Genomic DNA, 16,017 nt, shown 5'->3' with positions numbered 1-16,017 from the left:
CTTGTGGCATGCTACTGTGGTGGGATGCACAAGCAGATTGTTGCACAGGGCTTGTGCTTGCGGAGGTTGAAGGTATCAGAGGATATGCAAAGCATCAGGCAGCCGTGCAGCGGGATCTCCATGATATGTTCCTCTCAAAATGGGGTGCCGTGAATGGCATTTTTTAATCTAAACAGTGATCTATTTACAATGTTCTGGCAAAGCGATCAAATTCATTGGCGATCAGTGATGCACACTCCGGTCCTTAAATACTGACATTTCCAGTAACATTGAGATCATAAGAGAGATTCCGATCTTTGGAACCACTAGGGGCATCGTGCCTGGTATCATTTGGGTGACATGCGTAAAGTGCTGTCTAGGACATTAAGCTTTGTGAAGCTTCACATTGCTAGCTCTGAAACACACTTACAAAATGTACTGTGTCTTATTGGGCATGGTTAAGTATCACTCTGCCATGAACAGGTGAAGGTTTGGACCAACATAGAACCATTCAGGCAATGGTGGACCACAAACCTCACTCAGGTCTGGTCCATCCCAATTCTTGGACTATGGACCGAACCAAGGAAGAACCTGACCATGGTTCTGGACCAAACCATGGCAGCACTAACTGTATCAGACTTGGCATGTGATATATGACATATTTGAACTAAAGTCTACTACTATTTTACAGGGTTTATAAGTACTATAGAAAGCACTGCTGACTGGTCAGCAAAGTATAGAACTATGTCCAGAACTTATAAACATTTGTAGCAAATGTCATGGATCATGGGAGATGAAATCAGAGAATGAATATGGATTGTTACAGACTTGGATAGTATCTGTTGGCGACGCTCAAACAGAGCATGTGTTGTCAATGGTCAAGGACGTCCCTGGGCTAGCCCAAGGTTAGGAGTCTTGCTTGGCAAGGCTTCGGCAAGCAAGGTTTAATGCCTATGTCCAAATCGGGTAGCTTATGTTAAGCGGGGCTCGACGATAAGCATATCTGCCAAGGCTTACGACACCCGAAGGTTAATTGTAAGATCTGCATTAATAGAAGGACAGAAGTCCGACTAATAACAGAGGCTTTGCTCAACGACAAAGTCGATGAGTAAAGATCGAGACTAGAGACTTATTCATGATGAGCAGATAAAAAAGTAGAATATAGACAGCTGGCTAGGCTGAAGGAATCACTCTTGTTAGGAGTAGGAGGTCAAGAACCAAGTAGATTCAAGTTAAGGAACTAGATACATGGTAGCGAGTTTATATAGAGGAGAAGAAGCATATTAGTGGATGATAACTCGTATTACCAGAAGAGGAACTGGTCAAGGGGTGATACTAGAAAAGGAAGGCACGTTCGAGGTGAGTCATAGGCGAACCAGAACATGCAGATAAGAAATGAGTCAAAGAACAGAAACAGGAAGTGAAACAAGCAGGGGCATGATCATGCAACTGCAGAGCTAAGTATAAGTACAATGTGCGACTGCGCACTGAGTCATAGATCAAGAAAGGAAACAGAGCAAAGGGAATGCAGCGTGCATCGTATCATAGGTTACCGTCTGGACGGTAAGGGTAAAGGGGACTGTCCAGCCAGATGTACTGGCTTTGCTGAAGCGACAGGTAGAGGGCGAAGGGGAATGCGAGGATGATGAGGATAACGAGAGCAAGGTCGGGGTAAGGGTGTGATGCAAGGGCTGAGACGAGGAGGATAAGGAGAAAAACGGTAGGGGCCCAAGCGTCTAGGTGTTCTTGTAACATGGATTAGATAGGAGTCTCAGAATGGGTACATATAAGTAGGCAGAGTAAGCAGGGACAAGAGATAGTAGAAGTAGGAGAACATAGCTGTACAAGTCCAGAATATGTGTGCAAGGCAGATCTGGAGTATCAGAAACTAATAAAAATGAGTTGGATGCCATTGATGGATGATGAGACTCCTAAGCCCATGAACTACTGGTACTCATCCATATCCTCACTCCAGCAGTTGGCATGATCATCAGCAAATGTGCAGATTAATTCTTACTATGTAAATAGGTATGCGGACCATCATTCACATGAAATTGTGTTTTGATCATTATTTCGTCTATTATTTACAGCAAGATACATTGTACTATTGCTTACTAGGGTGGCGTGAAATTTTTGAGCTCTTGTAATTGAGCCTTGTGTTCTGCATCGCAGTGAGCATGTTCAGTGTTCCAGTGGGTGTCAACAAGGCTTTGAAGGAAGTGAGCTGGGACCATGAGGGTTTTGACTTTAGCAGTGCGAGTGGTAACATTACTTGTGCTGGGAGTTGGAGATTCTGGTGTCTTCCTCTCACTCTGGGCAGCAAGTAAAGCAAGATATTCGGGAGCTGTGGGTGTTGGTCAGTGATATGAGATCTAGAAAGTGATCAGTTCTCATACTGTACTCAGGAGGATCGTTTGGATTAGCGGCAATTTGGCATCAGTAAAATAGAGTGCAACTGCAATCATACATTGTGAGATTACTATAGCGAAAATTTTTGAGCAATTGACTTACCGTTTTTTGCATGGGCCTGGGGCATCTGATGAGTCATGATGACCTTCATCTTTGGTGATGGTGTCCTCTGTTGTATCATCCGCTGTGAGGACTCGGACTTTGTTTTTGGTTGGAGTAGGGGGCTCAGAGTGTGAGCTTCAAGTTGGGTTGATCTCAACACTTAGTAACTTGAAAAGTTTGATATTTGCTTACCGCTTGACTCCAAAGTGCTTCAGTGGTGTTGTGGGATCTGAATTCAGATGAGATTTGCCAGAGTCTGAGTCAGATTTAAGTAGTGACATCATGTAAAAAAGGTTGACCATGCTGGCAGTGATAACTTAGATGTACTAGTACTTGAATGTAGGATTACAGTAGTAGGCTGTCAGTGAACTGTTTGTGAAGCAAACACATACCAGACCAACAGGTTATCTAGGACATTACCAGGACATTCAGGTGCCGACCAGGTGCAGCCAGGTGCCTGCACATTTGCTGATGATCTCCCTCTGGTATTCCCCATGTACCTTATCGTCATGATCTTGCCACACTGTTTTTCATAGTCAAATATAACTATTTTTTGCTACTCATTATACTGCTACTTCGCCAAATACTCCTGGTGTGCTGAGTACTATAGTAGTTTTTGAGCCCAAGTTTCATGGGCCTTTGTGAACATTTTAGTGAGTACTTTGAGTCACAAGCTCATCCAAAAACTTTTACTTGGCAATAATGTATAAATATGCATTAGATCGCCAGTTAGCCGATAATGTGTGGCTGTGCGAATTAAAACTCAGCTAAGCGTCGGGTTATTCACACGGTGGTGTAAGTTGAGTGGTCGCAATTCTCCGGTTAAACTTCCGTCGACTTTCCGTCTACTATAATGATCCATCTCGATCGTAACCGCAACGAAATCGATTCAGAACAAAATTCAAATCTTATCTTACCAGAGGATCATTCAGCTACTTTCAATTGGGTCACGGACATCACTCATAACGACGAGCATCACAATTATTTCGCAAATTCTTTGTCTGACTTGAATAATAATCATCCCGAGGGTCAGACAATCCATCCTATCCCACTTCCAGCTGACGACAAGAGTTCGTCACTTTCACCTCCTCCAGAATACAATTCACCTCAAATTAAACACAAGTCTCCTCCACAAGCACAAGAACCAGAGCCAGAACAAGAAGACGATGGGGATGGTTCTTATTCGAGACAGTTAACACCACTCACAGACCTATCAGCAGTACCAGATGGTGACGAGAGTTTGGATTTTGAAAAGAAGGACAACAGTCCAGCAGAAGTAGAACAAGAGCAGAATGGTGACCTGAACGCACAGGACAACCCAGATAATCGTTGGTCAGAAAAACGTACAATAAATGGTACATCATCCCCAGTCCGCTCAATCCCCAGCTCCCCAACAAGATATCCAATCCCAATTCCCGTCCCAGGTCCCTCTCACAGACTTGGCCCATCATCAGCTCCTTCTCATTCAAGACGTCCATCAAGGGAAATCGTCCCAATCAGCCAACTCCCTTCACCAAACTTACCACCAGCAAAATTATCTGATTCCTCTACAGGAGAAACAAAAGTCGTTAGGATTCTCGAGATCAACTCAGAATTGCTAAAGTCCGTTCACACTCACTCACTTTCTCCACCCTCAGTCTCACTTTCTTGCTTTTTAGAGTCTGTATGGAGTTCCAAACACGTGGCGTGCCACCGACTGACGCTCGCTTCTCTCAGTAAGCATTACTTCGTTTTGAAAACCAACCCTCATCATCCAACCTTCAGTTTCGCTAATCGCATACAAGTAAACTTGACCTGGCTAGCAGCTGCTGCAGATCATCATCGATGTAATGTATGCGTCCCTTGTCTCTTCAATACAGCCCTTCGCTCACTTTCTTGATAGGACCCTAGACTCGTATTGCCCGCAATGGATGCTCCTTCTCCCGTCGAATCCATATCAATGGATCGAATACATCACCTCTATGCCGATTTACCCACCATATTCGCAAAGGAACTTGCACGACGCCAGCTCGCTTCCAGCGTTCAATACTCTCCTACCACTTCCGCCGCACTCCTAAATGGTCCATTAAAGCGCAGCAGACCAGATGACATGGCAGACCTCGTGAACAAAAGACGCGACATTGGTGAGACCAAACCACACTCCATGCAACCACCCGCAATCCCATCCATATCCATATCTGGTGCTGGTCAACGCACCAGCCCCACATCCACATTCCCTCCCTCTCTGCATCCAAACATGGCCGTCGCCAGTACGCCCACCATACCGCAGAGTCCCCGTACCTCCAGTCCCATGCCCCCTCCATTGTCTACCCCCTCACTACCCTTCGGCGCCACTGAGGCATCAATAGCAGCTACGACGCGCGCTCGCGCACGGGAGATGCAGATCCACCAAGCGCGCGAGCAACAACTTCGAGCAGCTCAGATGCAACATCAAATGCAATCTGCGCGCCAGATCTCCCCTCCCGATTCCTCCCCACGAATGCCCCAAAATTTGGGACCGGGCACACCGCAACATCCGCATACATCATATGGCCACAACCCTCCAGCGATGCAGATTCTCCAAAATCCTAGCCATCCCCTGATGACGTATCTCATGTCCCAAATCCCCAACTTCACATCTCTGCCGTTGCCTCAACAGGTTCAGAAGCTCACGAATTTTCAGGTGATGATTCACGTTGTGTTTGCGAGCAAGGATATTGATATTTCGTACAGAATATTCTAGCGCAGAAACAGCCACAGAATCCGTCCAATCAGCAACAACGCCCCCCTATGCCTGGTCAAATGCCCGGTCTAGGCCAGAACCCCTCCATGCCGCCCATGCCCAACGCCCCCATGCAAAGCAGTGGTCCAAGTCCTGTATCTCCTTTAGGCCAACAATCACCCGTCTCATCTCAATCCCAACAACAAATGAGCGCCCAACCCCAGCAAGCCAGCATGTACCCATTTACAAACCAAGGCCACAACACACCCAGCGTAGACCCCCGCATAGCAGCCTCCAATTTCACACAACAAATGCCAGGCAACATGGGTGCCATGAACCTAAACCAACAACGGCAGCTCATGCTCATGCAGCAGCAAATGCGGAATTCAAGTGGGAACATGAACATGAACGCCGCGAACCTCATGAACCCACAGCAGGCATTTGCGATGCAGCAGCAGCGGGGGATGCCCCAGGGTGGTCCGTCTCAAGGGGGCTCACCTATGTCCGCCCCCGCGAATGATACCTTCCCCGCATTGCGCTCGAATTCGACAATCCCAGGAATTGCGAGGAGTGGGCGGTCGCCTTCTGAGAGCGTACATTCACCCATGACGCCTCGTGCCCCGTCGAGGCTTTCGTCACAACCTCCTATGCAGCCTGAAGACTACCAGCGAGCGATGACACAACAGACACAGCCGGGCATGATGGGGGCGCAGCAGAATGCTGGCTCGTTCCACCCGCAGATGCAGTATCATCAGTGGCAGAATGGCCAGCAGCAGCAGCAACAGCAACAGCAACAGCAGCAGCAGCAACTGTCGCTCGGAGGACAAATGAACGGGTTTGGGATGAACCCTCAGGGAGGAGCAGGAGCAACGAACAGTCCCTATGGCGGCTCCATCTCGCCATCAGGGGGAGGGCCTAACTGGCAACAGCAAAGCATGAACGGATACTACCCCCAAAGCAACCAACGACCACCGAATGTCGCCATGCAACAAACCATCAGTCCCATAGGAGACACAAGCACAGCAGGAGAATACGATATATTTAATTGGAATGGTCCATGATGGTGTTCTGGTTCTGGGTTTGCTGGGTCCTAGGAGTTGGGACGCTGATTATCACTTCGATATTATCTTATTTGTTTTCTCGGCTCCCTCGGAGGCTGTTTCGAGTGCTTTACTTTTTACTTTCAACCCTCCTTTCGATGCTACTGTACGTTTGATTTTTTTTCGGTTCATAGTTTTTTTTCCATTACATTCCTGGTCTGTTCTGGAGTCGTGTGTCTGTATTTTGTAGCTTCTCTATGAACTGATCGGATGAAGCTGTTCAGGGCCAAGGCTGTTATATTATTGTTGGACGGTTTAGCTGTAGGGGAAATGTTTTCCGTGCAAGAATAAGTCTCCGCTTGGATATTACCCACTGGCAGATCCACTCCGCTGATACCCCAAAGTCTCTACCTACACACGCGATGGTATTCACCAGACTCTCCTCACAGGAGAAAGATGCCTTCTTCGGGCTTCTAGACGAGTCCGCACCACTGGCATCTCTCCCTCGTCCCTCATTTGCTGACCACAATTCGTTGCTCGCAGGTACTTCCAGTCCCGTCCCGAAATCCTTGCCAACGTTAACACAGGCACCAGCAATGCCCAAGACCCATCCGTAGCCGCTGCATCAGCCGTTCACCGCGCTCTCGCCAAAAACCCAGAAGTCACCTCCAAGATCGTCTCCGCCGGAGTGACACACGGACTTGCAAAGTCCAATAACCCATATGCATCCACGGTACGTCTCTTCACTACCCACGTGTCAGTGTCAAGTAACCAGTCGTGGTGCTAACAACATCAATCCCGGATCCGTCAACCAGATAGCCAGTAATCCACAAGTGAGCAATTCCGTAGGAAGAGTAGCAGCAGCTTCTCTCGCGTTCACTGGAGGCTCAAGCAATGCATTCTCATCGTCGAACGCTTCAAAAACCCTAGCTCCTCCCCTCTCTTCCCATAGCTCTAGTGCACACAGCGCATCCTCGTCAGTGTCTGAGATCGATAAACTAATCACTAAAAAGGTCTGTGCCTTCCATTCCTTGCTGATGCACCTTCTCAAGTCCAGCAAATGCTAACACTCATCTCGATATCGCAGTCCAGTGTCTTGGGCGCCTTCAAGAAAGCGCCCACAGTGAACGTAGCTATGCCCCCTGCATTCCCCGTGCCCAAGACGTCATACGGCCCGCCTCCTACTCGGCGCACGACGTCAGAAACGAGCGCTGCTGAGCCTTCTGCTGCTAGGTCCCCACCACCCTCCCTCCCACGGCGTGCGGTTGAACCGGAACCCGAGGAACCACAAGGGGAGTGGGCAGAGGTCTTGTATGATTATAGTAGTGAGGTGTGATGCATTCAGTTGCAATCAATGTGTTCACTCGAACTGAGCCATCTTCATTTTGTCACATTGTAGGATCCTGGCGATTTAGAAGTTCAATCTGGCTCTCGTGTACTTGTGACTGCAAAGTCTTCTGATGACTGGTGGGTTGTCTTTGGATTTGGATTTTGAATGTTGCGCAAGTCGCTGAATTTTAATTCAGGTGGACGGGTCAGATAGAGGGCCAAGGAAAGGAGGGATTGTTCCCTGCCTCATACGTGAAACTGTTGTAATATTTATTTGACATTGATGCATACTATATCGTTTCACATGTAATGCGGCAAGTAGACCTACAGCAATCGGACAACTACTTATCCAGTCATTACAAACGGGCTTGAAATCATAGTATATATTTATGTAGACATCCTCTGAACTACAAGTAATTGACAAGCAGTATGGTCATCTCACGGATACAGAACGAGAGTAGGAATAGAACTACAGTGGTCTCCATGTCACCGAGAGAATATGTCCAGGGAATGAGATGAAGTAGAAAACGAGTCCGAGGGTGGGTAACATGATGTCCAGAATACGATAGGTGATAGTGATGTGCCATGAAACAACGTGAAGATCGATGCAGAAATGGGTGGTTAAATGATGTATGAAAACGCGTCCGTCACCAGCCGGTCGAGATTCAAACGTCAAGTAGATTTTGGTTGGCCGTCGCTCGAAAGATCGCAGACTTCGAGTGTACCAGTCTATGGAACGCATTAGCCCCATGAACGGGGGGATTGCGTTCTACAGGCTCGGCAACGCTCACCACAGAAGGACCCATCGACCCCTTGCCAGAGAGGTCACATGTCGGTTTCTCTTTCTCCTGACCCTTGATCGCCGCGCTCCACATGCGACTAAGGAATCCGTTGGAAGACATGCTGACGCTTGCTTTCATACTGGAAGCAGGAATACCAGATCCGCCAGCGGAATCAGCATCGGATTGATTCCGATTGACGTTCGACGTGCCGTATACGTAGGAGCTCGCTCGCTTACCGGCAGCACGGTTGACGACTCTAATCGCGCATATGTCCAAAGGAGCGGGCGGGTTTTGAGGAGAAGGAGAGTCGCCTGCTCGGACGGTTGCTATAGATCGGACTGAGCCTGCTGCGGATACCTTTCGTCCTTCTCTGTGGGCCTGCGGCGGGATACCACCCAAGACGAACGGTTTCCTTACGACATTTGGCTTCTCGTCTGCATCTGGCTCGTCGTCAGAGACGCTGCTAGCTGAATCAGACGAAAACCCAGAGTCCTCCATTAACGATTCCATCTCGGAGTCAGTTGCACTTGAGCTGTCGCAACTATGCACACTCGATATTGGTGATGCGATGCAAGAAGAACGACCATGTGCACCTCCAAGACGGCTGCTCGAGAGACGCCTTGCAATCCCGCGAACTGTGGACACAATAGAAGATCCAATGGGAGGTTGAAGCGGAACTTCGCTAGGTGGAGTTGGTAGTTGTGCCTGGGCGCGGGCTTTGCCTGCTTTTGAAACTCGCTCGACTGCCGCTGCACGGGTTTCCTGCTGCTGGGGAGTTAACGGGCAGACAATACGCGTAGGAATAAAAGGCGCGAAGTGGATGCACGCTTCCTGCTCGTCGAAGCGGAGGTCGTATCCCAGTATATAGAGAAGCTGTTCCTCCATGAGGTTCACCTCTGGGAGGTCAAAGTGTTCAGCGTATGCCGCCCAATGTGTGTTTTTGGGAGATGAGTCGTTGAGGTACTTGGCTGCTACGATCAACGTCGCCAGGAAGACGCGGTGCCGGGTACATGGGCGGCCTAAAATCATGATCAGAAATTGAATGGAAAATATTCTATGCCACATACCCTTGGTCATGGCAGGTACTTTGACACGCACGCGGTGCAAGTAAATGAGGGTGGTGAGCAACGTGGGCACCTGAACGTTCGACCTGTTCACTAAGCGCATGATGAAGTTCACAAGACTCGGCAGTTTTGGCGTCACTTGGGCGGGGGGAGTGATATTTTGTGTCTCGGAGAAAGGGGCTTTGACCGGCGTCGTAGGGGGTGTTGGGAGGGCACTGGGAGCAGGGAGTTGCTCGCTGATCATGATGGCTCGCGATGCTTGATGGGCGATGTAAGAGATCATCTCCATTGAGACTGGCCTACGCATAAGTTCTACAAGGTAAGGATTATGAAGGGATCTTGGGAGGAGGGACGCTGGGTGACGGCGGTCTAAGGACATTTCTGAAGGGAGTGGACGTTATAGATATTGTTGTGTTGCCCGGCGGCGGGCAAATGAAGCAAAGAAAAGAAAAGACAAGGAGCAAGATTCTCGCGGGGCGAGCTTATGAGGGGGCGGGATCTGGCGTGAATACCTGCCACAAACAACAAACAGCGCGATACGCGCCGAGATCACGAGACTAAAATCAATATGATGATACCGCCGGAGCCAGCGACGAGGACGTTAACAACAAGCTGCACGAGCAATGAGTAGAGGAGAGCACAGAGCAAAGAAAGACCATATTGAAGACCCTGACCTTTATAAACTTGATGTTAATTACGAACGAGACCGCCAGACTGAGCAGCTGCAAATTTGAGCAGTCTTTGAATTCACAACCTTGTTCGTATGTGGTCTTACACTGTGAGTCCGACAGTCAAGATATTCTTTGCCGGCTGAACGTTCGACTGTATGAGAGTGAATTGACCCTTGAGAGTTGCGGTGTCAGCCGCGGCAGATCGCGTGCGCTACTACTATCCCATTTCTTGTTTTCCCCATGTTGACATTGTCAGACTGGATCACCACTCTTTCATTGGTGTTTGGAGGCTGCTGCAGGCGAGTAAACTTGAACTAAAACTCATTCTGACGCTAATTCAGTAACGTGGCTCAGTAATGCCATCACCCTAGAACACATCACATCTCGATACCCGAATGCAGGCGTCCTGATCACCTTCTTCCAGTTCCTCATTGTATCATTATATGGACTTCCCAAACAATTTACATTCAACGACCACTCAGAACCTAAACATGTAGCAAGTGGTACTGTGTCTGCTCCTACAACACCGCGCAGGAGATGGATTCCTCGGCTGAAGAACCGGAAGGTACCTTTGCTACCTTATTTCGTCCAGGTCGTATTGTTCTTCGTACTGTCGACTCTCAACAATGCTGCTTTTGCATACCACATCCCCATGACTGTGCACATCGTATTTCGCAGCGGTGGCATGATCATAAACATGATGCTGGGATGGATATTCACGAAGAAGCGGTTGGTGTTCTGCTACAGCATTTCCAAATTGTTTACTCATTCCAAAGAAATGCCAGATATACTGTGCGACAAGTGACTTCTGTCGTCGTCGTCACAGCTGGCATCATAATGACAACGCTCTCTGCCTCAAAACCCAAATCTCGTGCTGCTGAAGTAGACATACCTGATGTCTCACTCTACGCAATGGGCATATCCATCCTTGGCCTTGCCCTCGTCCTCTCAGGTTTCCTTGGACTCATTCAGGACTGGGTTTATGCACGATACGTCGCGCCCGCTGAAGCTAAAGCTTCTTCCGACCCCGCAGGACAATCTTTGTGGCAGGAACATATGTTCTATCTCCACTCCCTCGCTCTCCCCTTGTTCTACTTCTCCAAAGATAACATATCCACGGAGCTCACACGCATGGGTTCTAGTCCACCTATTTTCCTTTCCCTGCCGCAGTCTGGGCCTCTCACACCATACGAGGCAGGCTTCGTCGTGCCCTCAATTTTTATCTACCTCCTCTTCAACACGTGCACGCAGCTCGTGTGTGTCGTAGGAGTCAACAGGCTCACTGGGCGTGTATCTTCACTAACTGTGACCCTCATTCTTACTGTGCGCAAGGCCATTTCGTTATTGCTGAGCATCGCAGTCTATGGAGGACAGGGAAATACGGAGATGTGGGTCGGTGCTGGATTGGTATTCATTGGGACTATCGGATATTCGACTGGAAGAAAATCAAAAGACCAAAAAGAGAAGAGAGATTAGCGGGAGCATCATATTACTAGATGAGCTTTAACGAGGATCTTCTTATAGTTCACGCATACTATAAAAGTATGTGCACCCATTCAATTATGATCAGGCAATACTGCTGATTATCATCTGAATGGGCTATACTAGTAGTATACATGATATATATTTATAGCTGCGATGATACCATATACATAACCAACTTGAACATAGAATTCGCATGTGAATAGCATGCGATTGATCATCAAAGAGCTAGCAATTATGAGGATCCTCCATTCCCATTCCCTACAAGTCCTGCGAGAACACCACCAGCAATCAACGCGCCCTTGACGAATTGCATAGGTTTGTTTCGACCAGCATTCTGAGGGTGTTGACTAGGATGATTCTGTTGCAAGTTTCCCTGAGCATGATAACGTGCGGGATGAGCGGAGTGTCCCGCCTGAAATTGGGGCAAATAGGCATGGTGAGGAGCAGTGCTGTGACCATGGTTCACAGCATGCTGGGCTGGTATTGGCGGACCCTGCGACTGCATAGTATGAGTGGCTGTCCCGAAGGAGGGGTAGGCACCATGATTTATATACGGCTTCTGGGTGTGAGATATGCGAGGTTGAGCAAGTGGATGTATGCCCTGCGGAGGAGCGAAATGAACAGACGGGTGATGTTGTGAGGACGATGTAGCAATAGGTAGTTGAGAGGTTTGAGATGCTATGGGGTGGATGGATTGTCCGGTTTGCTGGGTCGGGGTGGGATGGCCTGATGCGGTAAAATGGTCAAAAGACGTTTCACTGAGAGGAATAGACGCACTTGTCTGTGCGTATCCTATCGGCATCGAGTTGGGAGGGCGACCAGTATTTGTGGTGCCAGACATCACGAATGCCGAGGTTTGTTGCAGCTGAGCCATTGGTTGTGAACCCTGAGCCGCACCTTGAAATTGGTTGAAGTCTACTCCGTTCCCTGTGGTCTGATAAAACATGTCATATGTTTGGCGATCCCCGACAAACACCTGGTCCCCTTGATAGTATGTTGCATCAAAGGAGTCCTCGACGAACATCTGGTCTACTTGAATGTTCGCCGTAGGATCAGATAAGTCCTCGGTAAAAGTTTGGTCTATTTGAATGTTCGTTGTAGGGTCAAAGAAGTCCTCGTAATACGTCTGGTCTCCTTGATAGTATGTTGTGTCAAAGGAGTTCCCGGCACTGGCAAACGTCTGGTCTACTTGAATGTTCGCCGCAGGGTCAAACAAGTTCTCGGTAAATGTCTGGTCTTCTTGATAGTATGTTGTATCAAAGGAACTCCCGGAAAACGTCTGGTCTACTTGAATGTTCGCCGTTGGGTCAAAGAAGTCCTCGGTAAATGTCTGGTCTTCTTGATAGTACGTTGTATCAAAGGAGCTCCCGGCAAACGTCTGGTCTACTTGAATGTTCGCTGTAGGGTCAAAGAAGTCCTCGGTAAACGTCTGATCTCCTTGAAGGTTCGCCGTAGGGTCAAATCCGTTCCCTAGAATATCGCCAGTCCCCATGTTAGGATCGAACTGACCATCTGCAGGGTTTCCAATCGTCATCCCATCCATAATTCCAGTGATATCATCAACAATATCCCCACCGCCAAGTGTCTCGACAAGCACAGCCTCACCGAGCAGACCAAGAACACCTCCTGCTAGACCTGCCGCGATATTTTTTCCAAGTCCCCTGCTAGAGTGAACTGGTTTAGCAGGTGTACGTAGTGCTCTTGCATGTTGTTGTGGGGGTAGCGGCGAGGCCTGTGGTTGGAAATCCTCACGCGGTGAATGGTAAGGAGCCTGTCTTGTTGGTGATGCATCCTGAGATAGCTGGGATATGAGCCCTGCAGGACGACTATTGGTTGACGGTGCGGATAAGACCAGTGGGCCCTGAGAATGCTGGAAGAAGGAAAGCGAAGGAAGAGGTGAAGAAGGAGAAGGTGCAGAATTTATCTGCGAGGTCGTTCCAGCAGAAGTAGTAATAAAAGGTGGAATACCCGTTGATGAAGGAGGAGATGTGGGCTCTGCCCTGACTCTGGGAGGAAGAGGCAGGCTCGTTGGCTGGTGGCTGCTCCCAGGTCGAAGAGGCAAGGAAGTTGCTGGACCAAAGTCGACCGGATTCGTAGGTGATGCCCTTGGGTTCAATGTATGAGGACGTACAGGCATCGTGGGTGGAGGCGCACAAGCTGTAATTGGCGTTGGTGTCGAAGCTACAGGATGCCTCGATGCAAGAGCACGATGCCTCAGTATAGGAGCCAGATGCCTCGGTGGAAGAGCAGGATGCCTCGGTGGAGGAGTCAGACGCATCGGTGGAACAGCAGGGTGCCCCTGTGGAGGAGCAAGCAATGGGGCTGCTATAACGGGCGCTGGTGAAGAAGCTACAGGACGCCTCGGTGGTAGAGCAGGCAATGGCGATGCTGTGATGGGCTTTGATGTAGAAGATACAAGCCGCCTTGGTGGAAGAGTAGGCAATGGCGCTGTAAAAAAGGTCTTCGCCGAGGTACCATTGTGCGGGGAGACCGCTTGGGAAATAGGAGGATGTGGTATGTCCTGACTAGGTTGCCTGTCTGAAGCTGTCTGTTCAGATAGTATTCGAGATGACGATGAAGCTTCCATGTACGGGCACGATGATGACTTGTCAGACAACTCAGGCATCGAGTCCTCTGCAAAGTAACCATACGGTTTCTCCTTAATACCTTCAGGCGCTTTTCCAGTGGGATATGACGCTACGTCTGGCATAGCCAACGAGGTTTGCAAAGATCCCGAAAGAGGTTCTGGAAAAGCTGCACGAGGGGTACCAGCAGATGAGGGAGTATCTGCACCTGTTGAAGGTATGGCCCCAGATACAGTATCGGACTCATGCGGTGTGGATGAGGGTACGTCAAGAAGTGCTAGCGCTGAGTGTGATTCAGCGTGATACGTGCTCGTCCTAGTCATGCTGTGCATGGACTGCGACTTGTCGAAGTCTAGGGGAGGAGGTTGCTTGTCAACGAGGGAATTCAATGGTGCTTCTTCGGGACCACCGACATCAAGACTCTCAGTCTGTATAGGTGCAGGAAAGGGATCACTAGGTCGGGTCACAGACTTGGGATTAGAACTGATGGCAGCCATACAAGCTGAAGCTGTTGAATCATCTAGCGGAACAAGTGAAGCTACAACATTGTTCGCGCTCTCAAGCCGCAAAGGGGCGTCTAGTGACATCCAGCTGTCTGGTGTCACATACGTTGTACCGGTTGGGCTCCCCACCTGACTTGACTGTCGGGGGTCAGTAACTGGCGATAGCAGAGGCCCATCAGGGATTTCCGCTGAAACTGAGCCACGCCTAGAGGATGCTTGCACGCCGTGAGGCGCTTGAATGGGAACTGAGGAATAGGCTATACTTGAAGCGGAACCTGTTGCTGACTGAGCTCGAGGGTGCGGAGCTCCTGGGGAATTGGTGCCTAGGCCAGGTACCGGTGACTGAAGATCAAGTTTTGAGACACTCCCATGGTAGAAATCAAGGGTAGAAACAGTTTGAGGAGTGTCATTGTGACCTCTATTCAGCAAAAGATGTGCTGTATCACCATAAGAAGCCCCGGCCAGAACTCGGTTACCTGATTCTCCAGGTCCAGAGGAAAGCTGCTGGCGGGTCTGGGCTTTGGACTGCTTGCTTAACGAGCTGGCATGCATGCGCTGGGCGTGTGATTGACCGCGTGTAACCGCAGAAGCACCAATGGGAGACTGTAAATTTGACCCCGGTTGTTGACGAGAAGGTCTCTCTAGCTGCTGACGCTCGATGGTGTATTGCAGAACAGGTTGTCCAGAGACAACAGGGCGCTCATATGCTTGCGCAGGAGTGACTGGTGCTGCATAATTGGTCGAATTAGATGTAGCCCTGACAGTAGTCGGAGACTGCAAATTTGCCTGAGTCTGTTGGTGAGACAACCTTGATCATGAACAAAAACGTTTAGAACCCCCCACTGATAAATTCTTTTCAATCCACTCACCAGTTTATGCCAGCCTGTGCAGAGTGACCGTCTGCAGGATCGTTACCAGTATAAATACTCATGTATAGTGGGGAGCGGTTGAAACACTGCAAGATCAGGCAGATAAGAAACCAATTGTACTATATCATCAACCCAGTGCGAGGTGCCCACGAACATAACGGGACCTTTTCCAAGTTCGTCTGCCATTTGCCAGGCCTTCAAGCTTCAAGCTTCAGGACCTGTATGTAAAATCTGTGACCGACTCGGATGCTGATAAATAGAGAACGGACCGATGATGCTCCGCAAGGCCATGAAACCAAGCACCACATGAATTAAGCAAATGATTCTAGCACATCCTCATGTACTGGCAGTTTCTTCCCTCGAATGACGATGACCACCAGCATGGACTGTAAATTGACTTCACCCAAGCAGAGCTCTCGCCGCGGTTGGTGAGTGGTGACATCTATTGTGGAGCGTAATATGGAAGGAGAGGATGGAGCCTATTGAGTGGGAGAGCAA

General features: G+C 49.1%; 5 protein-coding genes across 5 annotated transcripts; 3 read left to right on the top strand and 2 right to left on the bottom strand.

The window, feature by feature from the left end:
- Positions 1–3,343: 3,343 nt before the first annotated feature.
- On the top strand, positions 3,344–6,252 carry EDB93DRAFT_1255658 (uncharacterized protein; the record flags this gene model as incomplete). Its single annotated transcript, XM_041453817.1, has 5 exons — positions 3,344–4,092; positions 4,149–4,205; positions 4,255–4,321; positions 4,373–5,152; positions 5,203–6,252. 5 exons carry the CDS (start codon positions 3,344–3,346, stop codon positions 6,250–6,252), a joined length of 2,703 nt encoding a protein of 900 aa, XP_041302367.1.
- A 201-nt stretch (positions 6,253–6,453) lies between these two features.
- Positions 6,454–8,026, top strand: EDB93DRAFT_947176 (uncharacterized protein). The gene is made up of 6 exons (XM_041458054.1): positions 6,454–6,712; positions 6,775–6,964; positions 7,047–7,244; positions 7,319–7,561; positions 7,631–7,698; positions 7,758–8,026. The coding sequence occupies exons 1-6, from the start codon at positions 6,654–6,656 to the stop codon at positions 7,825–7,827; spliced, it is 828 nt and encodes a 275-aa protein (XP_041302366.1). The 5' UTR covers positions 6,454–6,653; the 3' UTR covers positions 7,828–8,026.
- A 199-nt stretch (positions 8,027–8,225) lies between these two features.
- On the bottom strand, positions 8,226–9,785 carry EDB93DRAFT_1094551 (uncharacterized protein; the record flags this gene model as incomplete). The annotated part of the gene is made up of 2 exons (XM_041446601.1): positions 8,226–9,361; positions 9,410–9,785. The coding sequence occupies 2 exons, from the start codon at positions 9,783–9,785 to the stop codon at positions 8,226–8,228; spliced, it is 1,512 nt and encodes a 503-aa protein (XP_041302365.1).
- Positions 9,786–10,317: 532 nt separating this feature from the next.
- Positions 10,318–11,553, top strand: EDB93DRAFT_1243192 (UAA transporter; the record flags this gene model as incomplete). The annotated part of the gene is made up of 3 exons (XM_041452108.1): positions 10,318–10,376; positions 10,432–10,806; positions 10,863–11,553. 3 exons carry the CDS (start codon positions 10,318–10,320, stop codon positions 11,551–11,553), a joined length of 1,125 nt encoding a protein of 374 aa, XP_041302364.1.
- A 121-nt stretch (positions 11,554–11,674) lies between these two features.
- On the bottom strand, positions 11,675–15,581 carry EDB93DRAFT_1312025 (uncharacterized protein; the record flags this gene model as incomplete). Its single annotated transcript, XM_041454849.1, has 2 exons — positions 11,675–15,458; positions 15,520–15,581. The coding sequence occupies 2 exons, from the start codon at positions 15,579–15,581 to the stop codon at positions 11,795–11,797; spliced, it is 3,726 nt and encodes a 1,241-aa protein (XP_041302363.1). The 3' UTR covers positions 11,675–11,794.
- Between the last annotated feature and the right edge of the window lie 436 nt (positions 15,582–16,017).

The sequence above is a fragment of the Suillus bovinus genome, assembly GCF_016758785.1.
Source record: "Suillus bovinus strain UH-Sbo-P2 chromosome Unknown EDB93scaffold_98, whole genome shotgun sequence".
In the NCBI taxonomy this organism is placed as follows: domain Eukaryota; kingdom Fungi; phylum Basidiomycota; class Agaricomycetes; order Boletales; family Suillaceae; genus Suillus; species Suillus bovinus.
Note: the sequence above shows the minus strand (reverse complement) of the source record. Positions and strands in the feature narration are given on the sequence as shown.

Bases quoted from the DNA above. Each gene is read 5' to 3' on its own strand.
- EDB93DRAFT_947176 (XM_041458054.1), top strand. From the start codon at position 6,654: ATGGTATTCACCAGACTCTCCTCACAGGAGAAAGATGCCTTCTTCGGG. The intron at 6,713-6,774 runs GTCCGCACCACT...CGTTGCTCGCAG, and splicing joins TTCTTCGGGCTTCTAGACGA to GTACTTCCAGTCCCGTCCCG. The intron at 7,699-7,757 runs GTGGGTTGTCTT...ATTTTAATTCAG, and splicing joins GCAAAGTCTTCTGATGACTG to GTGGACGGGTCAGATAGAGG.